This window comes from Paralichthys olivaceus, chromosome 10, assembly GCF_024713975.1.
Source record: "Paralichthys olivaceus isolate ysfri-2021 chromosome 10, ASM2471397v2, whole genome shotgun sequence".
Taxonomy (NCBI): Eukaryota; Metazoa; Chordata; class Actinopteri; order Pleuronectiformes; family Paralichthyidae; genus Paralichthys; species Paralichthys olivaceus.
Genome location: NC_091102.1, coordinates 4,505,192 through 4,525,013, shown reverse-complemented (window position 1 = coordinate 4,525,013; position 19,822 = coordinate 4,505,192). Strand labels below are relative to the sequence as shown.

Below are 19,822 nucleotides of genomic sequence, written 5' to 3'. Positions count from 1 at the left end.
GTTGTTTTACATCTGTGACACGTGAGTGTGTGTGAAAGCTCTTGTGGTTCCCCTCAGAGTCTTCTATCTCTCACACATACACACACACAGATATAAATGTTGCATGAGATGAGTGTGTGTGTGTGTGTGTGTGTGTGTGTGTGAAAATATTGAGCTTTTTATCTGCAAACAACTTCCTCTGCTCAACCGTCCTTCTTGGCGAACATCCAGACAAACTGTTTATTTAAGAAAATGGCTGAACTGCGCAGAAAAGGATCGACCACTCTGAGCGTTGTTATTTGACGGAGTAACCGTCAGGTCTTGAATGTTCCCCCACATGTGCATTTCTCCTCAGTGATTCAGCTCGTATGAATACATAAACACACTCCCCTCAAATGTTCCCCTGATCCTCCTTCATGTGCTGTCTTATTCTCCACAGCTGGAAATGGAGATTTGTGTCTGCAGGTCAGAGTCAGCGAGAGGTACACTCCCAAACTCAAGATTACTTTTTTCAATATTTAACCATGAACTAGATTTTTCAGCACGACTTCAACTAAAACCTGCCCATGGCTGAAAACTAACGTATCATGAAGGATTCAGCAGCAGCCACGTATATTGAATGGCACCGTATTTTTTTCTTTATTAATTTCAGTGAAGCTATTAAATAGTATTTCAACCATTATAACAGGGTTCATGTAGGTTTCCAAAAGCCTTTTGAAGACCCTAATGAATGAAATTCAAGACGTATGTTGAGTCCCAGAGTTATTTACACTTCCCCAGAGATTTCAAATGAATTTCAAGGCACAACAGAAGGAGCGTTGAATGAACGTATTTAAGACCTACCCGGAAATAATTAAGGCGTTTAAGACTTTTGAAGACAGAAACCCTGTGTAAGACACTAAAATCTCCCACTGAACTCCACATTTTCTCAGCATTACAAGGGAGGGAAATGGATATCATGACGAATCAATAAACAGAGCTACAATCTGCCAGATATTCAACAAGATGATTTATCATCCTAACACCCACAGGTTTTCCAGCTGCCATCTCTTTCCCTTCCTCTCTTTGTCTTCTCACTGGATAACTTCACAGAGGTTGTAAAACCAGGAATGAGCACTGAAGTACAAACAGCTGAAGTTCATGTTTATGGGTTTTCTTTTTTACAGTGTAAGATTTTTTCAGTCCACAATAATTAGATTATCAAGAGAACAATTATTTTCAGAAGCAGGCCTGACAGGGGTCACAAGCAGGCTCTGCTTCATAGGGTCAAACACTAATTGGTGTGGGATCTCCTAAAGATCTAAGACTGGATGTTTCAATATCAAGTTTTGTTTTAAGTCTTGGATTTACAAATCGATCATACGATACAACTGAAGAACATCTCAATTCCAATTTCCTCCAAACTAAACATCTGTCCATAGACTTTTCTACAACTGAAGTCAACGCCTAATGATCATGTTGAGATTCAAGGAAAAACCTAAATTTTCAAGTCTTCCAAGTAAGCAAAGGATTTCTGCTGCTGGACAATAATGTTGATATTAGTGAGCAGCAACTTATTACATTTAAAAAAAATTAAATTAGATTATTATATTATTATCAGGGCCAATACGAGAACTCAATCCCACAACATGGAAGTATTTCTGATGACTGATAACAGAAGTATCTGGCTGTAAATATCCCAGATGACCTGTTTGTTTAATTTATAAAGCCCATCCTAAAAAGGGTTAATCATTAGTGTTTTTATAGATGAAGCAGAACAAATGGAGTCAGATTTAAAAGATTTTATCTGACATCCTTGATGATAAACTCATTCCTCTTTGAGGTGTCAGAGCAGGAAATGACCTAAAGTAAGTTTTTATGAATACTTTTCTCATTCCTTTACTTGTAGTTGTTCATTCACAGATGAGTAACACAAAAGACAGGGAGTGGAAAAAAAGCACCAAATACTTTTATCAGCGTGGTGGGATGCAGTTATACTGTGTAGCAGTACCGGGACATTTCTGCATGTGTACACGCCAAGAAATACAGGCTCCAATTACACAGGCAGAAACAGCCTCTGGGTCCTTACTCAACTCTGTGGAAGCTGGCAAGCATGCACCCATGTAAACACGCACACACACGCCAGTGTTCAGTCTTTAAGACTGTGGCCTGAACCGCTCCTGGGAAATTTTTAATCTGCTGAGCTTTAGATATAAACTCTGCTTTATTCAATAAAGTAAATTAAAAGGAATAGGCGGTTTGGAAAATGTGTGATTTTTAAACTGAACATTGATGATTGATAAGGATGTAGAGGAGAAGAGGTGTCAGAGATAGAGTTTGTTTTAGTGATAACTGTGACACTGAAAGCTTGAGTTGAGTACTAGCTCTGACTTAGTCCGTCGAATGCAGCGAAACTAAATTTAGGATCAATTCCAAATCTGCAAAAGCTGTATTTTGTGGCTGCTGTGAAGAGTCTGGTAACTGCTACAGCTGCTGAAATAATCTCCCTTCATGCATCATTCATGCATCTATTCCAAGCTACTAGTGTATTTAATTAACTTTGCAAAAAGGAAATGTTTTTATATTGCTGTGTAAAACAGTTTTCATTTATCACGACTTGTGACAGAGAAGAGAAAAATTGAATTTTAAAAATAATTCATCAATGCTGCACAATCCAGTAGCTGTTCAGTCAGCATGCAGGTCAAAATAGAGACTTACAGAGACGATTATCATTTTTACCCATGGTAAACTTAAATGGAAACCTGGCCGATAACAACACATATTAAAACCACACATCAGTTTCTGTTTACTGACCTCTGTGACATCCATAACCTTGATGGCCGCCAGTTGTCCCGTCTTGACATGTCGACCCTGGAGGGAAACAGAAGAGACGGACATAAGAAAAAGCTCAGCGGGTTCAAAACAACAGGAAAATATCCAGAACATTCAGCGACATACATTACATGTTTTTGTTTACAGCACATTCACACCATCGTCAAAGCTCTTGAATCTCATCGCCTTTCCAGATTGACATCTTCAAGGACCTCTTCTACAGGAGATAATTCTATTCTTTTTGTTTTGCAATCAGCGTTTGTCAGAAATGTCATCAACGCGCTCGCTCGCGTGCATTTTCCTGAAACGTCCCTGCAGTGGTCTAACGTGGGCTTTCCGAACATTTCATTGGGAGGCTGCCAGGGGAAATCCCGAAAGGGTCCCGAGCATCTGATTCGGACATTTGCGTTCTCACATACGAGGCATGTGAGTTCAGTGCATGCGCCTCGGAACACGGCAACAAAGCACTGCATGTGTCTGCATCATGTTTGTAACCTGTGTCTATACATCATCTATGTGTCTGAACTGCCACACGATCAGGTTTCCTTTGTGCGGAGCAGGACCGCGACACCCGAGCCACCGGCCCCTGCTCCTGAATGAGTCGGCGAAGCACACAGTTGGAGTGATGACGGATTAGCCCATTTTGATTTAGCCGCGGGGGACAAGTGTGTAAGTGTGTGTGTGTGTGTTGAGGCAGGGCAGGCAAAGAGGTCAAGGCTGATTGAGAGACCAAACTGCAAAGATGACAAGGAGGCAAATCTCTGCTGGTGCCCAACTGTGGGAACTACAGTGTGGGAACAGAGGGGTGAAGGAGGACAAAACTAAAAAAAAAAAGAAAAGAACCCTGAATATTTTTTCAAAACCTTTGTCTGAACCTGACAGACTCAGGTTGGGTATCAACACACGGGAGAGGAGTGGAGGTATTGAGTGAATTTGGAGAAAAGTAATTACACATTAAAGCGCAGGAAGGTTTGTGTTGAACCTTATCAGCTATAAAACACAAAGGGAAACAGTGATAGTTGAGGAAGAGGAAAGAAACAGAGCAGAGTATCTGTGCAGATACTGAAAATAATATTCAAATGGGAAAGTTATTTTAAAAACTCAACAAAAAAAGGTTTGACACGATGACAGAATGACCAAAATCCTACAATTAACCAGAGTCGTCCTTGAGCTAGAAACTGTCAATGGAATGTAGTGGGCGAATGTGTGTGTGGCGTCTCAGTGCTTTTCAGCCACAGCAGGCCGACCTCCATCAGCCTCCATTAAACACTAGCATCCATCTTACTTTGGTACTGCTGAGTCATCGGTTTCTTACTCACGACACACACACACACGCACTGACCTCACCGTCTCAATTTAAGAATTTTCATCTCTTTTTCTCCAGTGACGACAGGCGAGTTTAACAATTCACCCCCTTGAGACAACAAGCAGCAGTGTGTGTGTCTCTCTGTGTGTGTGTGTGTGTGTGTGTGTGTGTGTGTGTGTCCTCAGCTGATGAGGAACGTGTGTTGACTATGTTTGCTTGTAATCACACACACAGGAGTTCTCTCCAGTGTATGCACCAACCGTTGTGTTAACGTCTGCACACAAACACACACACACTACAAACACTTGATCTACACACTTAAATACACTGTCGATCAACTGGCCCCAAGTAGACACGTATAGACACACACTTCACGATCCTCCCGCTCTCTCTAACACACACACACACACACACACACACACACACACACACACACACAGTCACACACTTAAGCTAACATACTGAAAAGGAGTTGCTATATGTGCATAAGTGACATCATGACAAGATGCTGATGAATGAAGAGCTTTACTTCATCCTCATTTTTTTAAATCACGAAGGGACATTTGTTTCCTCATGTGAAAGAAGAAAAATAATTAACAAGATGAAGCATTGTGTGTGTGTGTGTGTGTGTGTGTGTGTGTGTGTGTCCTCTGTGTGTATGAAAGGTGACCTCAGTACACAGACTGTAATAATCACAGAATCCTTCCAGCTGCCGACCCACACACACACACACACACACACACACACAATGGTGAAACGATGACATCATCTTCTCTGGTTCCTTTGTTCAGAAATGAGACACAGGCTAGACACACACCTGGACACGAAAATAGGGAAAAAGACGAAGGGACAGTCCGTCATTCAGCCAGCACTGAAAAGTTACCGTCGCTTTTTCTGACCCATAAGATTTACTCATCATAAACCTGAGATCTGAGGAAACAACAGTCAAACAGGAAGACAAGCGTTTATATCAACACAGGTTGTTAACTTGACTGGCATTCTGTAACACACATATCTCCGCCAAGGCCCAACTATCCCACATATGACCTAGTTGATCTTGTTATAAAACAAAGTCATATTCCCTCCAGGCCTTTGGAGGAAATCATGTGATGAGGGCTATGGGATACATTTGACAAAAACTATTTCTATAACCCCATTCCTCTCGTGATCTTTCTCTTTTGATCTACTGGATCATTTTTGACCTCCTTTGAATTTGTGTCTAAATATACAAAGGCTGCAAACGTCTCCCTTGGGAGAACGAGTTAAAGCCCGTAACCTTCATTTCCAGGGGTCACGAGCCAAAATAACTAAGAACAAATTAACTCACTTATTTAAAAGTGTAACTGAGGCCAAGTGCACCAGAAATCTTCTTAAGAATTGCAGAAAAGTCTCCAAAACCAAAATCCCAAAGTGGATGGATCTGTTACAGTACATCCACATGACTGGGAAAAAAACATCAATGAGAGATTGATTGAAGTTGTAGGTTTATCTCATAGATCTTCTGTTTTTCCGACGGAGCTTCTGAAAGTCAGTTAACTCCTCCCAGCTGACTCCACGCTCCATTCAAACATGACATAATCCTCCCGTCATCCGACTCTCTCATGACCAGCACCGTGCTCTGTCCCTGTCAAGTCTCTGCGGGGGATGTTTCGACCAGAGTTTCCCTCATCGTGGAAAAGCCTGGAGGGCACATGAGGTGAGAGTCCAATGTTGGATTCAGAGCAGAGATTTTGACTCACATGGTCTCAACACATTTTTCTCAGACGCCCTCAGAGAAAGTTTGTATTTGTGGGATTACAAACTATGTCTGGGATCATAGAGCCTCGGTTTTTGGCACATGGAGCAAATGTCCTATTAGTCATGCACGGATGTAAATCTGTAAATCTGAGCCAGAATAGATTGATAAATTTAACTATATGGTACATGGATGTGAATCTTAACAAGTGGAGCCTAAACCAGGTTTCCGACTGAATACAGACGACAGAACAAATGCTCCGTCAGCAGCCTGATGAGGAGCTATGAGCTTTAAAAAATGAACACGTGTCGGTGCTGATGAATTGATTCACTCTGATTTTACTCCAGAGATTGTGCTTTGGTTTCAGAGCATCACTGACTCACACGTTTCCCCCGCTGCCAGCCAGCAGCCACTTTAATCAGTCAGTGTTTGCCAACACTGCCCCGGCCCGTCTCTCCCCACAGATCACCAGCTCCACTGATGTCTTCGTTTATTTCAAACACTCACCAACTGCAGATTTTTTAATTTGCTGAGCTGGCACCGGAGACATTTAGTGCATTAGTACAGAGTCGAATAATTACTAAAGGCAAACTATGGCTGAAACAACTGGCCGAGCACTATTCATCAGCTCTGGTGTTCTGTGTCTATAAAACATGTGACTTTCCTGACTGTAAATAAACAATGAGTAGACTATTGGCTCCAATGTCTATGACACTAAATCACTGCTGCACTAATCAATATTTCTAAATAATCTAACAGCTCGTGAAATGTGAAAGGGATCCCGTGTGGAGTTATCACTGGATCAGGAGTTCCCCTGCAGCTGAACATTAGCGTTTCAGTTTCTTTCAGCTCACTGTTCTGCACATGTACTGCGTCTTCAGAGAACCTGCAGCTGTGTCTAAGTGAAGACGCACTGACAAACCAGCTGCACGCTTTCAGTCTGGCCCCGCACAGCTGACGGACAAATAGGCGACTAGCTCATAAACGTTGAGAAGCAGAAAAGCCTAGATCACTTTCTCAGGAGCTGGTGGAGACCAAAAACAGAGCTAGGAGGAGAAACCGGACTAAAATTCATTTGGCAAACAGAAAAACAACGTCACATGCTCATGTTGCTCCAACTGCTTGACATGCAAGTAGGTAATTCTTTGCTATATGAAGCTTAAATGATGATAGTATGTAGATGTTGTGTTTATACCATAGACAGAATAAAGACGGGACGACACTTCTCTCCTGATCATTCCGTTTTCCTCAAATAACTAATAACTGTTGACAAACACAAGTGTGAAAGAACTCCCTCAAATGACAGAAACCATTTTTGAGAAAAATAACTTTTAAAGTCTGTCCCATCTGCTAACATGGGGGAGGTGGTATTTATGACCTATACTGCAGCCAGCCACCAGGTGTCAATCGTGAAGCTTTCGGAGAGAAGTCATTGTTTAAATCTTGATCTGCTGCCCCCACATGGTGAAAGTAAATGAATTGCCGGGACTTTGAAACGTGTGGTGGAGGTGGTTTGTGTGTGTGGTGAAATATTCTCGTCTGGATTTTAAACTTCTTTCACCATCTGTCACCAGAGGCCACAAAAGCCTTATCTCTATTTGCCCTAAGCAAACATCTGCCTCTGACATTGTTAGTGTTGTAAAAACAATCTCTCACATTTACTCTCCAAGTCATCGGAGGAATGATTGTATTTCCTCATTGTACTGATGTGCTAGCATCTCAAGATGAATACCCTCATTCAGTTATGATTCACCTCATATCTTCGACAAATGAAATCATAACCTGCTGCCCTCGGGCGTTCGGAACCATTGGTTTTACTTTCTGACAGTTTCACACACTGCTCATGCAAAAGATAAAGTTGCAGCGATTTGAAAAAAGAAATTAAAAACGACAATAGTCGAGCATTAACCGGAGAAGCTCGGTCGTGTCCCGGTGACCTTTAAAGCTTCCTTCACTCCGATCACTCCACGCTCCAATCAGGACTCAGTGAGGGAGCAGACATCGGCTTTAATGACGGCCCTTACTCAGACGAGTGGGACCTGATGCCAGAGTTCATAAGGTACCCCCCACCACGATCCGTCAGCTGGTGTGACCTTTAACTCGAAGCTTTGAATCTGAGGGGGGAGGGGTCTCTTGTGGAAGAGACACGAGCTGAACACAGATACTGATCTAGGGTCAGTTTCCAAGCCGAGTAAATCGGAGAAACTGCAATGTTTTGGACGAAACCACTATGAAACCATTTAAGTAAGTTTTAATTTTCTGGTATTATCCTTTAACGTGATAATAATGAATACTGGCTGACAACAGGGAAGAGTTAGGATTTAGGGTCAGATTACGTTTAGTGACAAGATAATGTAAATGATGGGTCTACACAGATATAGTCAGACAAGCATGTGTGAGTTATTGTGAGCAGAAGATAACCAAGACGAGGGAAGAAAGCTGCACGACTTCCCCCCCAAGGAAATGCCACACACACACAAGCACACACACACACACACATGCACACGCAAACACACAGTTTCTCAAAGCATTTATGTTCCATCTTAAATAGGTAATATATACTTTCACATAATAATCTGTTATCAACACATCCACATAGTGTTTAACTTAAATCTGGACATACGTCTGGCTCTGTTGAGAATTACGACTGTCTGTGTGTGTGTGTGTGTGTGTGTGTGTGTGTGTGTGTGTGTGTGTGTGTGTGTGTGTGTTGGTTTTTGTTGACAAGGCGCTCTTTATTGCACCTCTCTAGGCTTTGGGACAGAGACAAGGAGCCAGGTGCAAGCTTTGGTACACGTACACACACACACACACACACACACACACACACACACACACACACACACACACACACACACACACACACACACACACACACACACACACACACACACACACACACACTGTCACATGCACAGATGCACAAAGAAAGAAAGGCGCACACACACACACAATTGTTGCAGTTCAGTGAGTGTAAAAAAAAAAACATCTTACAAGCCTTTATTGATCAAACCAGGGATGCATGTAGTTACGAAGACACTGCTCATGATCATCTATTGATGCGTTTTCACACCATCAAACAAACAGACAAACACACATGCAGAAGAAGAAAAAAAAATGGTGCGGTCCAGAGGAGGAATTTGAATATTTCGGGATGGTTCCAGGCGAACAGCTGCTGGATTCTGTACATCCTGTCACACATGGTCAGCAACAACAGCAAGGGCTGTTTCACTGAGTTACATCCAGCTCTGCAGTTTTCAATTTGAAATTCAATGCAAAAAGTAATCCAGCAAGATGCACTTTCCAAATTGAGTTTGCGTACCTTGATTTATTATTTTTTATAGTGGCAATAATGAAGGGATGCTAAATGTGTTTTGTAAAGAGTCCTCACACGGCGATCATGCACAGTCTCCAGGCACATTAGCTGTTACGCTTCACAGACTCATTTTTTTGCAGATCAACAAAGTGATAAATCAACTAATTCTTTCAGCTGCTGTCTAGGAGTTATTTTCTGCTGAAATTCCTGATTCCCCTCCACTATCAGCAGGAAATAATTAGCAATGTTTGCTTCGGAAGATCAAGACACTGGCGGTTTTACAAATCTATACATTTCCTGTTTCAGTCAAACCAAGTGATGTTCACAATTTACTGCTGGGAGTCTGTGATGCGCTACTTTGTTGGGGTAAAGATTTCCTGAAGATTAAGAGAAACTGTAAATGCACTTTTCATGACAAACCTTTGATTGGCTGAGAAATACTTTCATTAGTTGTGAATCTGGTAAGTTCATTGACATAGACTCTCCAATGCAAATCAAACAACAAATCACTAACTACGGTATGAAATCACAAATTCAGTTGACAATTCAGAGTTGGCCCTGCACCGCCTGCAGGGTTGCACGCTCGTTGTTAATGCATCACGCTCTGCATGGTATGAACCAGACGTGCGATTTCAGCTGATGTGCTTCTTTCTGACAACAGACACGCACCAGCACACAGTTAATGTAAAAAGCTTGTAGTGTTGAGTCACGTTTAACCGTTTTCCCTGAAGAGGACGACTGCTGCCTGTATTTTAACATCAGGAGAACAGCACAGTGACAGGACGGGGAGGAGGGTAAACAGTCTCTGAAGGGGCAAATGACAATATGATGTTATCGCATTTTCCTGAAACTGCCCAGTCTGTAAAAATAGACTTTAAGGAAAACTTAAGACATTTTAAGTAGAAATCCATTATTAAGAGGTGAAGGGGTGTTGCTCTCAGTTTCTGTTGCAGCTTTGCTCTGACTGTGTGTGTGTGCAAACAGGGAGCTCTGTGTAAGTAGGCCAAGAAAACAGCCTCACTCAGGGGAGGGACAGAGAGAAGGAGAGAGGCTGGTGAATCTTAAAAGCCTATTGATCGCTGTGGTCCAGCTGGGCAGCTAAGAGAGTGTCTGCTCCTTTGCTTTTCGGATAAGGACCGTATGCAAATAAGGAAAGATCAATATGGAGTTATTGATTTTGATATGAATAATGATTGTTTCAAATTTACATTATTGATAGTACATATGGAGAGTTTGCTAATGCATTGGGTATTTTAGTGGGTTCTTTCAGCGATGTTATTTCTGCACACAGACAGAGGATGCAATGCTTATCAAGGATATTATTCGGGGTTAAAAATCGCAAAGAGATGCAGAGAAGTGAAAAGAAGTAAGCAGACAGACCCACAGTGAAGCAGTGACAGGTAGTTAAAGAGAGTGAGCGCATTGCATACAGCTGCTGTAATTAGATCTTGTAGTAGTAAGGGCGGTTACATTCTGGGCACTGGTACAACTTTCCATAACGTAACAAGCTATCACCCCATTTTTAGAAACACGGTGAGGACTGACCCTCAGTGATATCGCTTATCAACAGGCCGACACACCACTACATCAGAGCTTTTCCTTCGCCAAGCAGAGGCAGCTGGGAGAACGAGTCCCTCCACAGATCAACTCAAAATATGCCTCAAGATTAAACACGTTCTTTTCAGGCGATAAGATCCCAATAAAGCTGTGATATGATTTTTTAAAACAATGTGTTAAGTGATATGGTACTCAGTAGAGCTCATACCTCCGTCTGGGCCCCACAGTCCCCTCATGAAACCACATCTATAATGCTAGATAAGGATTTTTTAAATTTGGATTTGCACCAAATGGATTTCATAGATATCAGTTCCCTAAACTTGCCCGATTTTCCTCATCAAGATCCATGTCATTTTCTGGGCAATGGATGAAAATGTAAAACAAAACAAAAATATGCCCCATCTCAGATTAAAAAAAAATAAAATAATTGGATCAGCCTCTTTGTCCAGATCGGCACCAAAATCGAATGGGTTCTTTCTTTGCCGATGTCCCATCCTTCCCACAAATTTGAATGGAAATTTGTTGAGCAACATATGTGTAATTCTTACAAACCATAATAACCAACGACCCAACAAAGGTACAGTTGAGTCTTGATTAGCAAAAAAGAAATAAAGAAAATAACATCTTAAGTAATTCATTCTGTGCCTCGAGCTGAAGTTCAAAGTGACCAAGCCTAGTGTAGGTTCTGATTCATTCCCCGATTGTAAAGTCTGAGGACATCCAGACATGAGACGACCCAAAATCCTCTCACTGTTCCTTTCATCGTGACATTCCTCCATCAGCCCTCTGAGCCTGGAGGATCAGCAGAGAAAACATACCAACACGGTGGAGACAAAGGCAGCGAGAGAAGCATAAAGGAGAGTAGAGAGATGGATTAGTGAATAAAAACAAGAGATGGACAGAGAGACGGGAAAATTACGGCAGTTCTCTGGTCCATTCGGTCCAGAACGAGGACAAGTTCTTAATTTATTTGTGCTTGACAAGAAATATCTTCTTCTAATTCCGTTTTTGTTAAGGTGGAGATGAAAGATGATGGATATCTAACCACAATAAAAGAACAAGCCATCCAGAAGAGAGTTCTGAAGGTTTTGGCCAACAACTAAATCAATGCTGAACTATTACAGACATATCAGAAGAGCAGATGCTGATAAGACGGCCCACATCAGTGAGGAAACCTAAGGAAATAAAATGTGAACGAGGTTCAACAACCATTGCACCATAGCACCCTGATGTCTAAAAATGAGGTAAAAATTGTTTTTTGAGTTTGTTTAAACGTTCAAAACAAACTAAAACAAAAGAATTCAAACAGGGAGTCACCACCTCCTTGCTTAATCAAACTCAATCTCCAGGTCTGAGGCCTCTGGACGGAACCCAGATGAAGCGGGTGAGTACACTGGAGGAATTAGCTCGCTGTCGGACGCCATTACCCCCATTGTAACAGAGAAATGGTGCTGGCTGTGCCTCCACGCGCTGTCCTCCCACGTCCAGAGGAGACACAGTCAAGTCACTGCTAGAACCTCGTTACTCTCTCTCAAAGCCTCATTAGTGTTGATCTTGGCTGACTTGGGTTGCAGAGATATGAATCAGGGAGAAGAGCACTATTAAACAAATCCTGTTAGAGGAGGCCTGCTGGGAGGCATGGGATAAAGTTAGATAAAGTGACGGAACAGTGTTTTGTAAGAAGCTAATGCTGCCCGTTAGAAGGTAATTAAATTCAGCAGAGAGGGAAAAGTAAAAGGAGTTGTTGGTGGAAACTCCGGCATAACATGGTCTAGCAAGGCACTACCCACGATAAAGTATGGGTTTGAATTTCCCTTAACAGAGCAACTACTAATAGACAAATTTGTGCTCAACCAACATGGGACAGTCCACAAAAGATTTTCTTTCATTCCTGTTTGATTCTGCTTTATAGTTTTTTACCAAGCGAGCTTTGGTGCAGAAATTCATGTTCCCCTGAGGATGCATCCTAATAACTTAAGTGACTCTCTGACATCAGCTCGTGGATTTAGTTTCTTTGTGTTTGGTGGTAATTAGCAAGTGTTAGCTGCATTTTGGTGCTGAGTACATCTTATTGGCCATTTTCTTGAATTGTTTTTAACCCTTCCACACATGGAACATGAATTTAAAGGTTGTTCTGACCAACTTCCCCTTGTCATTCAGACATTTGAACTTCTGGACTGATTTGATAAAGACTTTTCTTGTCTCAAATTAGATTACCTGTGCAGTTCATTTTATTGTTAAACTATTTCATTTCTTTAAATATCAATTCAAAGCTGTAACAACATCAATAACGTGAAATGATGGAAGGCGAGGGGAGCGATGGCGTCCACAACCTGATCGCTCAGCAAAAGAGTCGGACACAAGTAATGTCGACTACAGGGCATCTGTTTTATCCTTTGATTGGCTCACTGCCTTCCTCAGCTCCCTCGGTGACCCAAAACTCCCACACACTCCATCTTATCTCCTGGCTGGCTTAAGAGAACCTCCAACCACCAACTCAACATCAGACGAGAGCCTGGGACTGTTTACATCCTGATTATAAACACAAGTGGGGGGGTGAGCGAGGGGACGCTCGCTCTAACTTCACACGGCTGCATGGTTACAGAGAGATTTTCATTGGTCCATTATTGCTGCTGATTGGCGAAATTAAATGAGGAAATGCAATTGTAATTCTGATTTATGAGTCAGTTAACAAACTAAAATCTCCACAGATTCTGGATCTAAGGGTTTAATTTAAAGCAGCACATCCGCTTTCTATTACAGGGACTTTGTGAGAGCTTAAACTATTATTTTTTCAGCATAGTTTGGGGATTTAAATCCTCTCACGACCGACTGCGGGCTCCATTCAAACAAGAGGCAAATAACTTACTCTAAACAGTGTTAAAGCAAGGCTGACTAATCCACCGGGGACACAAGCTGCTTACATTCAACCTGGAAACCAATGCTGAGCTTAATCAGAGCGGGGCCGTGGCAGGCTAAAGTGCTAACTCAATTAGCTCGTTAGCTGGGGTTGACTGTGTTTCTAGCCTCTCTGCCCTCTGAAATGAGTGGGGGGGCACTGGAAGCTAAGAAGGACTATTCATAATTTAAGGGATTGAATCATATGATGGTGAAGTCAAGAAGTGAGAAGCAGATTAAAATAAAATCTCAACCAAGATGGAGCAACCTGCTAAAAGCTGTCAGAGGCCCCAGCAGCGCAGCATTAAATCATCTACAAACCATGCATAAGTGAATGTAGTGAAACAACTCAAAAACCTCCAGCTAATGATAACATCTGCACATTAACCACTGCTACTCATACAGTGCAAGCTGGATATACAGTAGATCCTCATGGTGCATCACAGACTCAAATCCAAAACCTCAAGACAGACATTCTGTATATACGGCATCTGAATATCATACAGGGATGTATCACACATCACACACTGCTGGCTCACTGCTCACTCAGACACACGGCTCCATCTGAGGGAGGGGGGGGGGGCATGCGTGTGCGTGTGCGTTTGGCCATGTCAGACATGGCTTGTTTTGATGACACAAGTATGCTGTGCACAGATCAGCTGTTGCGGCCGCTTGGCCCCCGTTCGCCCTGTGGCCTACTTTCTCCAGCCAGTGATGCAAGATGGCCACTCGTTCAGTAGACTACTCAGTCCAAACAACACAGACCTGCACACCCTAATCAATATTAGACCGTCTTCTTACTGGACACAAACACATCACACACATTACAGGTGAAACAAACATGTAGGCTATTGTAAAACTGTGTGGCTTTGCAGGCGCACTGGACTGTTGTGTAATCGTCTAGAGGCCACGTACAGAATATAGTAAGAGTGAGAGACTAGAGTGTATAGTCTAATTCTGGGCGGCAATAATGTGTTTACTACGTGCGCGTGCGTTTGTGTGCATGTCCATGCGTGTGTGCATTCCCATAATGCCTCAGCGCCCTCAGGGGTTTAAGCTCCATACACTGAATCACAATGGAAAAAGGGTAAACTGTGACGTAAGGAGTTAACTATCTGATTTAGATAGGGGGTCAAACGTCATGAACATTGCGATCTATATTACCTGCTCTGAAACATTAAAGCCTGGAACAGGTAGAACTAAATTCAAAGATGTTACAGCTGCTTATATGTCCATTAAAGTCACTACAGTCCAGTTTATGAATCAAGAATTTAATACAGTAAAAGAAAAATTCTGTCTTGTTTAAAGACATATTGCGAATGCCCAGCTTTATGTGACTGATGTGTTCTGTAAAAGAATGAAAGACATTACAAGTTTCTTGGACAAATAAACAATTGTTTTATGTTAAATGTGTCTAACTTCTTACCATTCCCCCAAAGCTACCGGCCTCTCTATTTAGCCACATGGTGATAAGAGTAGAGTGGGTGTACGGTGCAGGGTGTGGGCAGGATGGGATGTAGCTGCCAGTAGTCATTAGGAATTGTACCCTGCTGCCACCCATTGAAAATACAGAACACCATTGTCACAGGGCAGCAGACGCATTGGTAGCTGCTCAATGTCCGAGCTCGCTCTTTGTCCTGCTTCACATTCACAGACGTATGGATTTAGACCAAAAAGTTTGCCCACCATTGTGAAGCAAGTTTGTTGATATGCAAGAATATTGTATTTAGGAATTCAAACAGGCCATCAGGCTGGAGATGAACGCTACACAACAAGAAACACAGAGGCAGACGAGGATAAAAGACAGAATGGGAGGAAGGTTTCCCTGCAGTGATGTATTGATGTATCTGACCTTGCTACAGAGCCAAACCTCAGCTCTCTTCATGATTTGGCCCTTTGATAGATGCTGCACAGGGCACTGCAGTGTTTCGCGTGCTGGAAGAGCTGGCAGAAAAACTAAAACTCTGGACATACAAGCGGAAGGAGGAAGGGAAAGAGGACAGAGAGGAAGGAGGAGATCTTCAAAGGGCGCAAGACCATGCCAGGTTTTTCAGAGAAAGGCCGAGCAAAAGCGACTGCCCTTCTCCTCGTCCTGCTCTGTCATTTAAGGCAAAAGTCCGGACCGCATTCACCTCTGCAGCCTCCCTGCAGGCTGATTTCTAGTCATGCTCTGCTTCATCTCTGCATCCCTCCAGACAGGAAGCTGCTGCTAGACAAACTGACGAAGTCACAGGAAGTCAGTGGTTTGGGGTCTGTTATGGTACGATCTGATGTTTTAGTTTCAGTGACATCTCCTTGTGATGATTTGGTGGCAGTCAGGGATGCCAACTACGCCCTCCATCTTCAGACTCAAGGGCAGGGCGATATCCAAACCACTGGAACTTTCTACACTGGCATTTTTATCACCTCTTCAAAGGCCTGCGAGGGTAATGAAGGGGTTTTGCAAGGGGGGGGCGGCTCTGGTAAATATAGGGCCCTGCGATGGTGAAGAGTGAGGTCTGAAGGAGGTTTCACATTCACAGCAGGCCGTAATAAAAGAGAGCGGCTCTTTTTTCAGTGCAGGGAAGGGTGAGGCACACTTAATTAAGACGGAGATGCTTTGACCGCCAATGAAAACACACGGCTGAAAAAAGAAGAGTGGGGCGACAGGCGGAGAAACAGAGGGGGAATGTTAGACTGAGGGTTGAATAACACTGGGTCTCTGTTGTATAAGAGATCTTCCTTTTTCCTGTTCGGCGCTTCTCAGTTCTTCTCTGTTTAGACAAGCGACAGACAAGAGATGGAAATGAGTACAGAGGCACTTAAATCCTCAAAGGGGTTTAAAACATCTCATTTCACCTCAAAGCAATGAGAGAAATACAATCTTTTGTGACATTAAAATCTCAACAAGGAATAAATAAGATAAATCCCTTTAGATATCCAAAGTCTGCAGCCCGACACTGAGGAGATGAGCTTCTATTTGACACCTCAAAAAAGAAAACTTCACTGCAATCTGCACTTCACTGTCTTTGGACTGTGGGAGGAAGCTGTACCCTGATAAAAACTATGCAAACTCCACACAGAGATGCCATGGCCAAACCTGGATTCAAACCAGGAACTGTCTAGCTGTGAGGAGGCCGTGCCAACCACTGCACCACTGCGCCACTATCTTAAAACAGAAGCTTCAAAATCATTTTGATGGTACACAGACCAGTGATAGGGGCCTCTGTCATTCCATGCTCCATGATGCCCAAACCTATTCTTGTACTTCACACCTTAAGTGAGGGGGTATGATCCTGGTTATTATTATTTAAGTGGCTGCTCGTGTCCAAAAATCTTTGAGGAACAATTGTTATGTGATAACTCAGGTTTCAGCACGGGTAAATAAAAATACTAAAGCCTAAATCTAGTGAAACAGGAGAGCCTCTGCATAAAGTAAATTGAGTTCAGCAGCGTGTACAGCTGTGTCAATCTCATCCACAATGGCCTCTTTTCTGGCTCTGGCCCAGAACAGCATTACTCCTTTTGCTAGGTGCAGTGAAAAGGCCTTTGTGGGGGATTCAAAACAAAGAATTAGGACCACATATCCAACAGGCACAGTGAAAACTATTCAGAGCAGAACCAAGGCAACGCGCAAAAACAGTGTACAGTTCAGTTGTGTGGGTGAAAAAGCTCCTTTAAAGCACCATAGAGCTGCTGTGCACAAAGCTATGGGATTATGAGGACTAAAGAGTCATTTAGTCAAAGCCTAAAGTCAACAGTAAGTGCAAAAATGCTGCCTCACTCCTGGGTGAGCTGAGCTACTGAAGGAAAGAGGCTGACTTGGCTCAGATTAGCCACTTTCATAGGAGTGCTAATGGACCCATACATCCAAAAACACCAACTGTGCTGCTAGAACCACAGAACAAACTCTACACCCACCCTCAGAGTGTTGTTTTCACTCCTGTTGCTTTGTTTGTTCTTGTGAGTGCATCTATTTGTGCTTTGGGCTGCGGATATTTTGTCGAGCTGTGGTGTTAATTGTCTTCGTGACGTCTAAATTCATATGTTGGAAAAGTTGCATGAAAAGATTCGGAATAACAGAGCGTCGCCTGCTGACCTGGATTTAGCTCAACCCAACCTTTTCCTTTTGTCAACATGAACACGCCACAACGGGCCATTTGGCAGGTACAGGCCGCTGGTGTGTGTGTCTGTGTATATTCAGCGCAAGCTTGAATCAAAACGTCCGTCCATTTCACTACTTATTTTAATGTCTGCAACTATATTTATTTGTTTCTTTACTTGTGATTTATCCCCAAAACAGACGTCTCTTCTTCAAGCAAACATGTTTTTCCATGCGAGTTGTGATGCGCCACGCAGCAGTGGCCCCTCCTCCCCCTCAACATACTGACCCACAATCCATCTCTGCTGCCGCTCTCTAAAAATAGAGTGCGGCAGCATAGAGATTTAACCTACAGCGAGGGAGAGAGGGACAGAGAGAGAAAATGAAAGGGCAGTGCAGGAAGATAAAGAGGGATGAGGCCAGAGACAAACAGGAGGTCTTCCAGCTTCACCCCGACAGAGCTGATGCTCAGATATCCGATTTTGTCTTGTGTGATATTGTTCCTGCAGCTGTAGCTCTAATCTGATGATATGAAGTGTTGAAAAGACATGCGAGTGAGCGATGGACAGCCACAGGAAGTCACATCCATGTGTCCTCCAGACAAATGAGTTACAGGACAGCCTCTGTTGCTGCCTTTCTGCTTCATTAGGCCACTGCAGACAGCCGGGAATTATGGGAAAAGGCTGGTCAAAAGATCAGGAGACGTCCTCTCTCAGGAGGGACAGTAAAAACTGGAGTCTGCATCAAGGTTAAATGATGCACAACACAAAGAGAGATTTGACAAGGATGCCGACAACTAATGAAACATTTTCATTACTCACTAAACTATCAAATAACTTAAGTTGCACTCAGTAGAGTAAATACATCCGCCAAGGGCCCTATCTCACAATGTCGATTCCTTCGTCCAGTGATGGCAGCCACAGAGGAAGAAAAAACAACTGTCAATCGCTCCGTTCTGCTGATGCCTGATAATCCCCACAGCCTTGGCTCCTCTCATCTGACAACACGCAAACCCTCCGCCACTTCAGCGCTGGAGAGCCAGGTATGATTTATTTAGCCGGCGAGAGGAGAGTTGGGATTACAACAGCGGAGGAGAGGACAGGGCAGACAGAGGGCGTCTGAGTCCTCTGCACAGCGAAGCGGCGGTAAATCCTCCTCGAGTCCTCAGGTTTCCACTCAGGTGGGTTTTCACCAGACTTGCATCATCCACCCGGCATCCGTCTGCCTCTGGTTCATTGCTAACCTCAGGAATGATGTCACCCACATGCCCTCCGCGCTCCCGCCTCAACCCACATGGCGTGACAGCACGGCAGGCAGAGAGACGACGGGAACCATCATGTCGGCAACAGACAGCCTCCCTGCTGAAGGGAACTTCAATCCACACAGCGAGCTCCGAGTCATTAGGAGACTAAACACAGGGAAGCAAATCCAAAAATGCTGCTTTGAAGAGACTGTGAATATTTGGTGCCTATAGTCGTTATCCTCAGATCTGACCATACTCCCTCAAAAGCTATATAACAAGATCTTAAATCACCCTCAGAAATGTATTTTGGGCTTATGGAAAAAAAATCCCTTCAAAGCAGCTTTTGCCTCAAAACAGGGTTCATTCAAAGAACTTCACTGAAATCCCTTCAGATATTAATACATATGCAGCTTCTTGTTCAGAAAAGGTTACCAACTACTTAAAGCACAAGGAGTCACAGCCACACACACATTCATACATCGCATCCCATTCACACAGTGACAGCTCAGCAATCTGGGTAATTTAGGGTTTGGTGTCTTGCCCAAGGACACTTGGTCAAGCGGCTGGAGGAGTCAGGGTTTCCGACCACCGTTCTTATGATTACCGGTCGACCTGAGCGACAGTCACCCAAAACACAATTCCTGAACGTAACACAGATTGTTATATTGCAGCCTCCTCCATGTTAGGAGATGGGACATGAACCAAACTAAAAAGTCAAGTACACGTCTATAAACTAAAATTTCCAAAGAGGGTTTGTGTCATTTTAGCTTCTTATCACGGAGCTGTTTTTCTGGTAAAGTTTTACATTAGTTTAATTAAATATTTGATGCTGTAAAAATGGGGTGAAACAGGAGTAAAGCAGAATCTCTGTGAGCATCTTTCAAAAGGTTCACAGG

General features: G+C 43.1%; 1 protein-coding gene across 15 annotated transcripts in view; it reads right to left on the bottom strand.

Annotated features, from left to right (window-relative positions):
* LOC109637931 (mitogen-activated protein kinase kinase kinase kinase 4-like) overlaps positions 1-19,822 on the bottom strand; it is a 70,142-nt gene that overhangs the window by 33,349 nt on the left and 16,971 nt on the right. For all 15 annotated transcript variants that reach the window (XM_069532940.1, XM_069532942.1, XM_069532943.1 and 12 more), the window contains exon 3: positions 2,773-2,829. In XM_069532940.1, the coding sequence (XP_069389041.1) occupies positions 2,773-2,829 (57 nt within the window). The remainder of the gene's footprint in view (positions 1-2,772; positions 2,830-19,822) is intronic.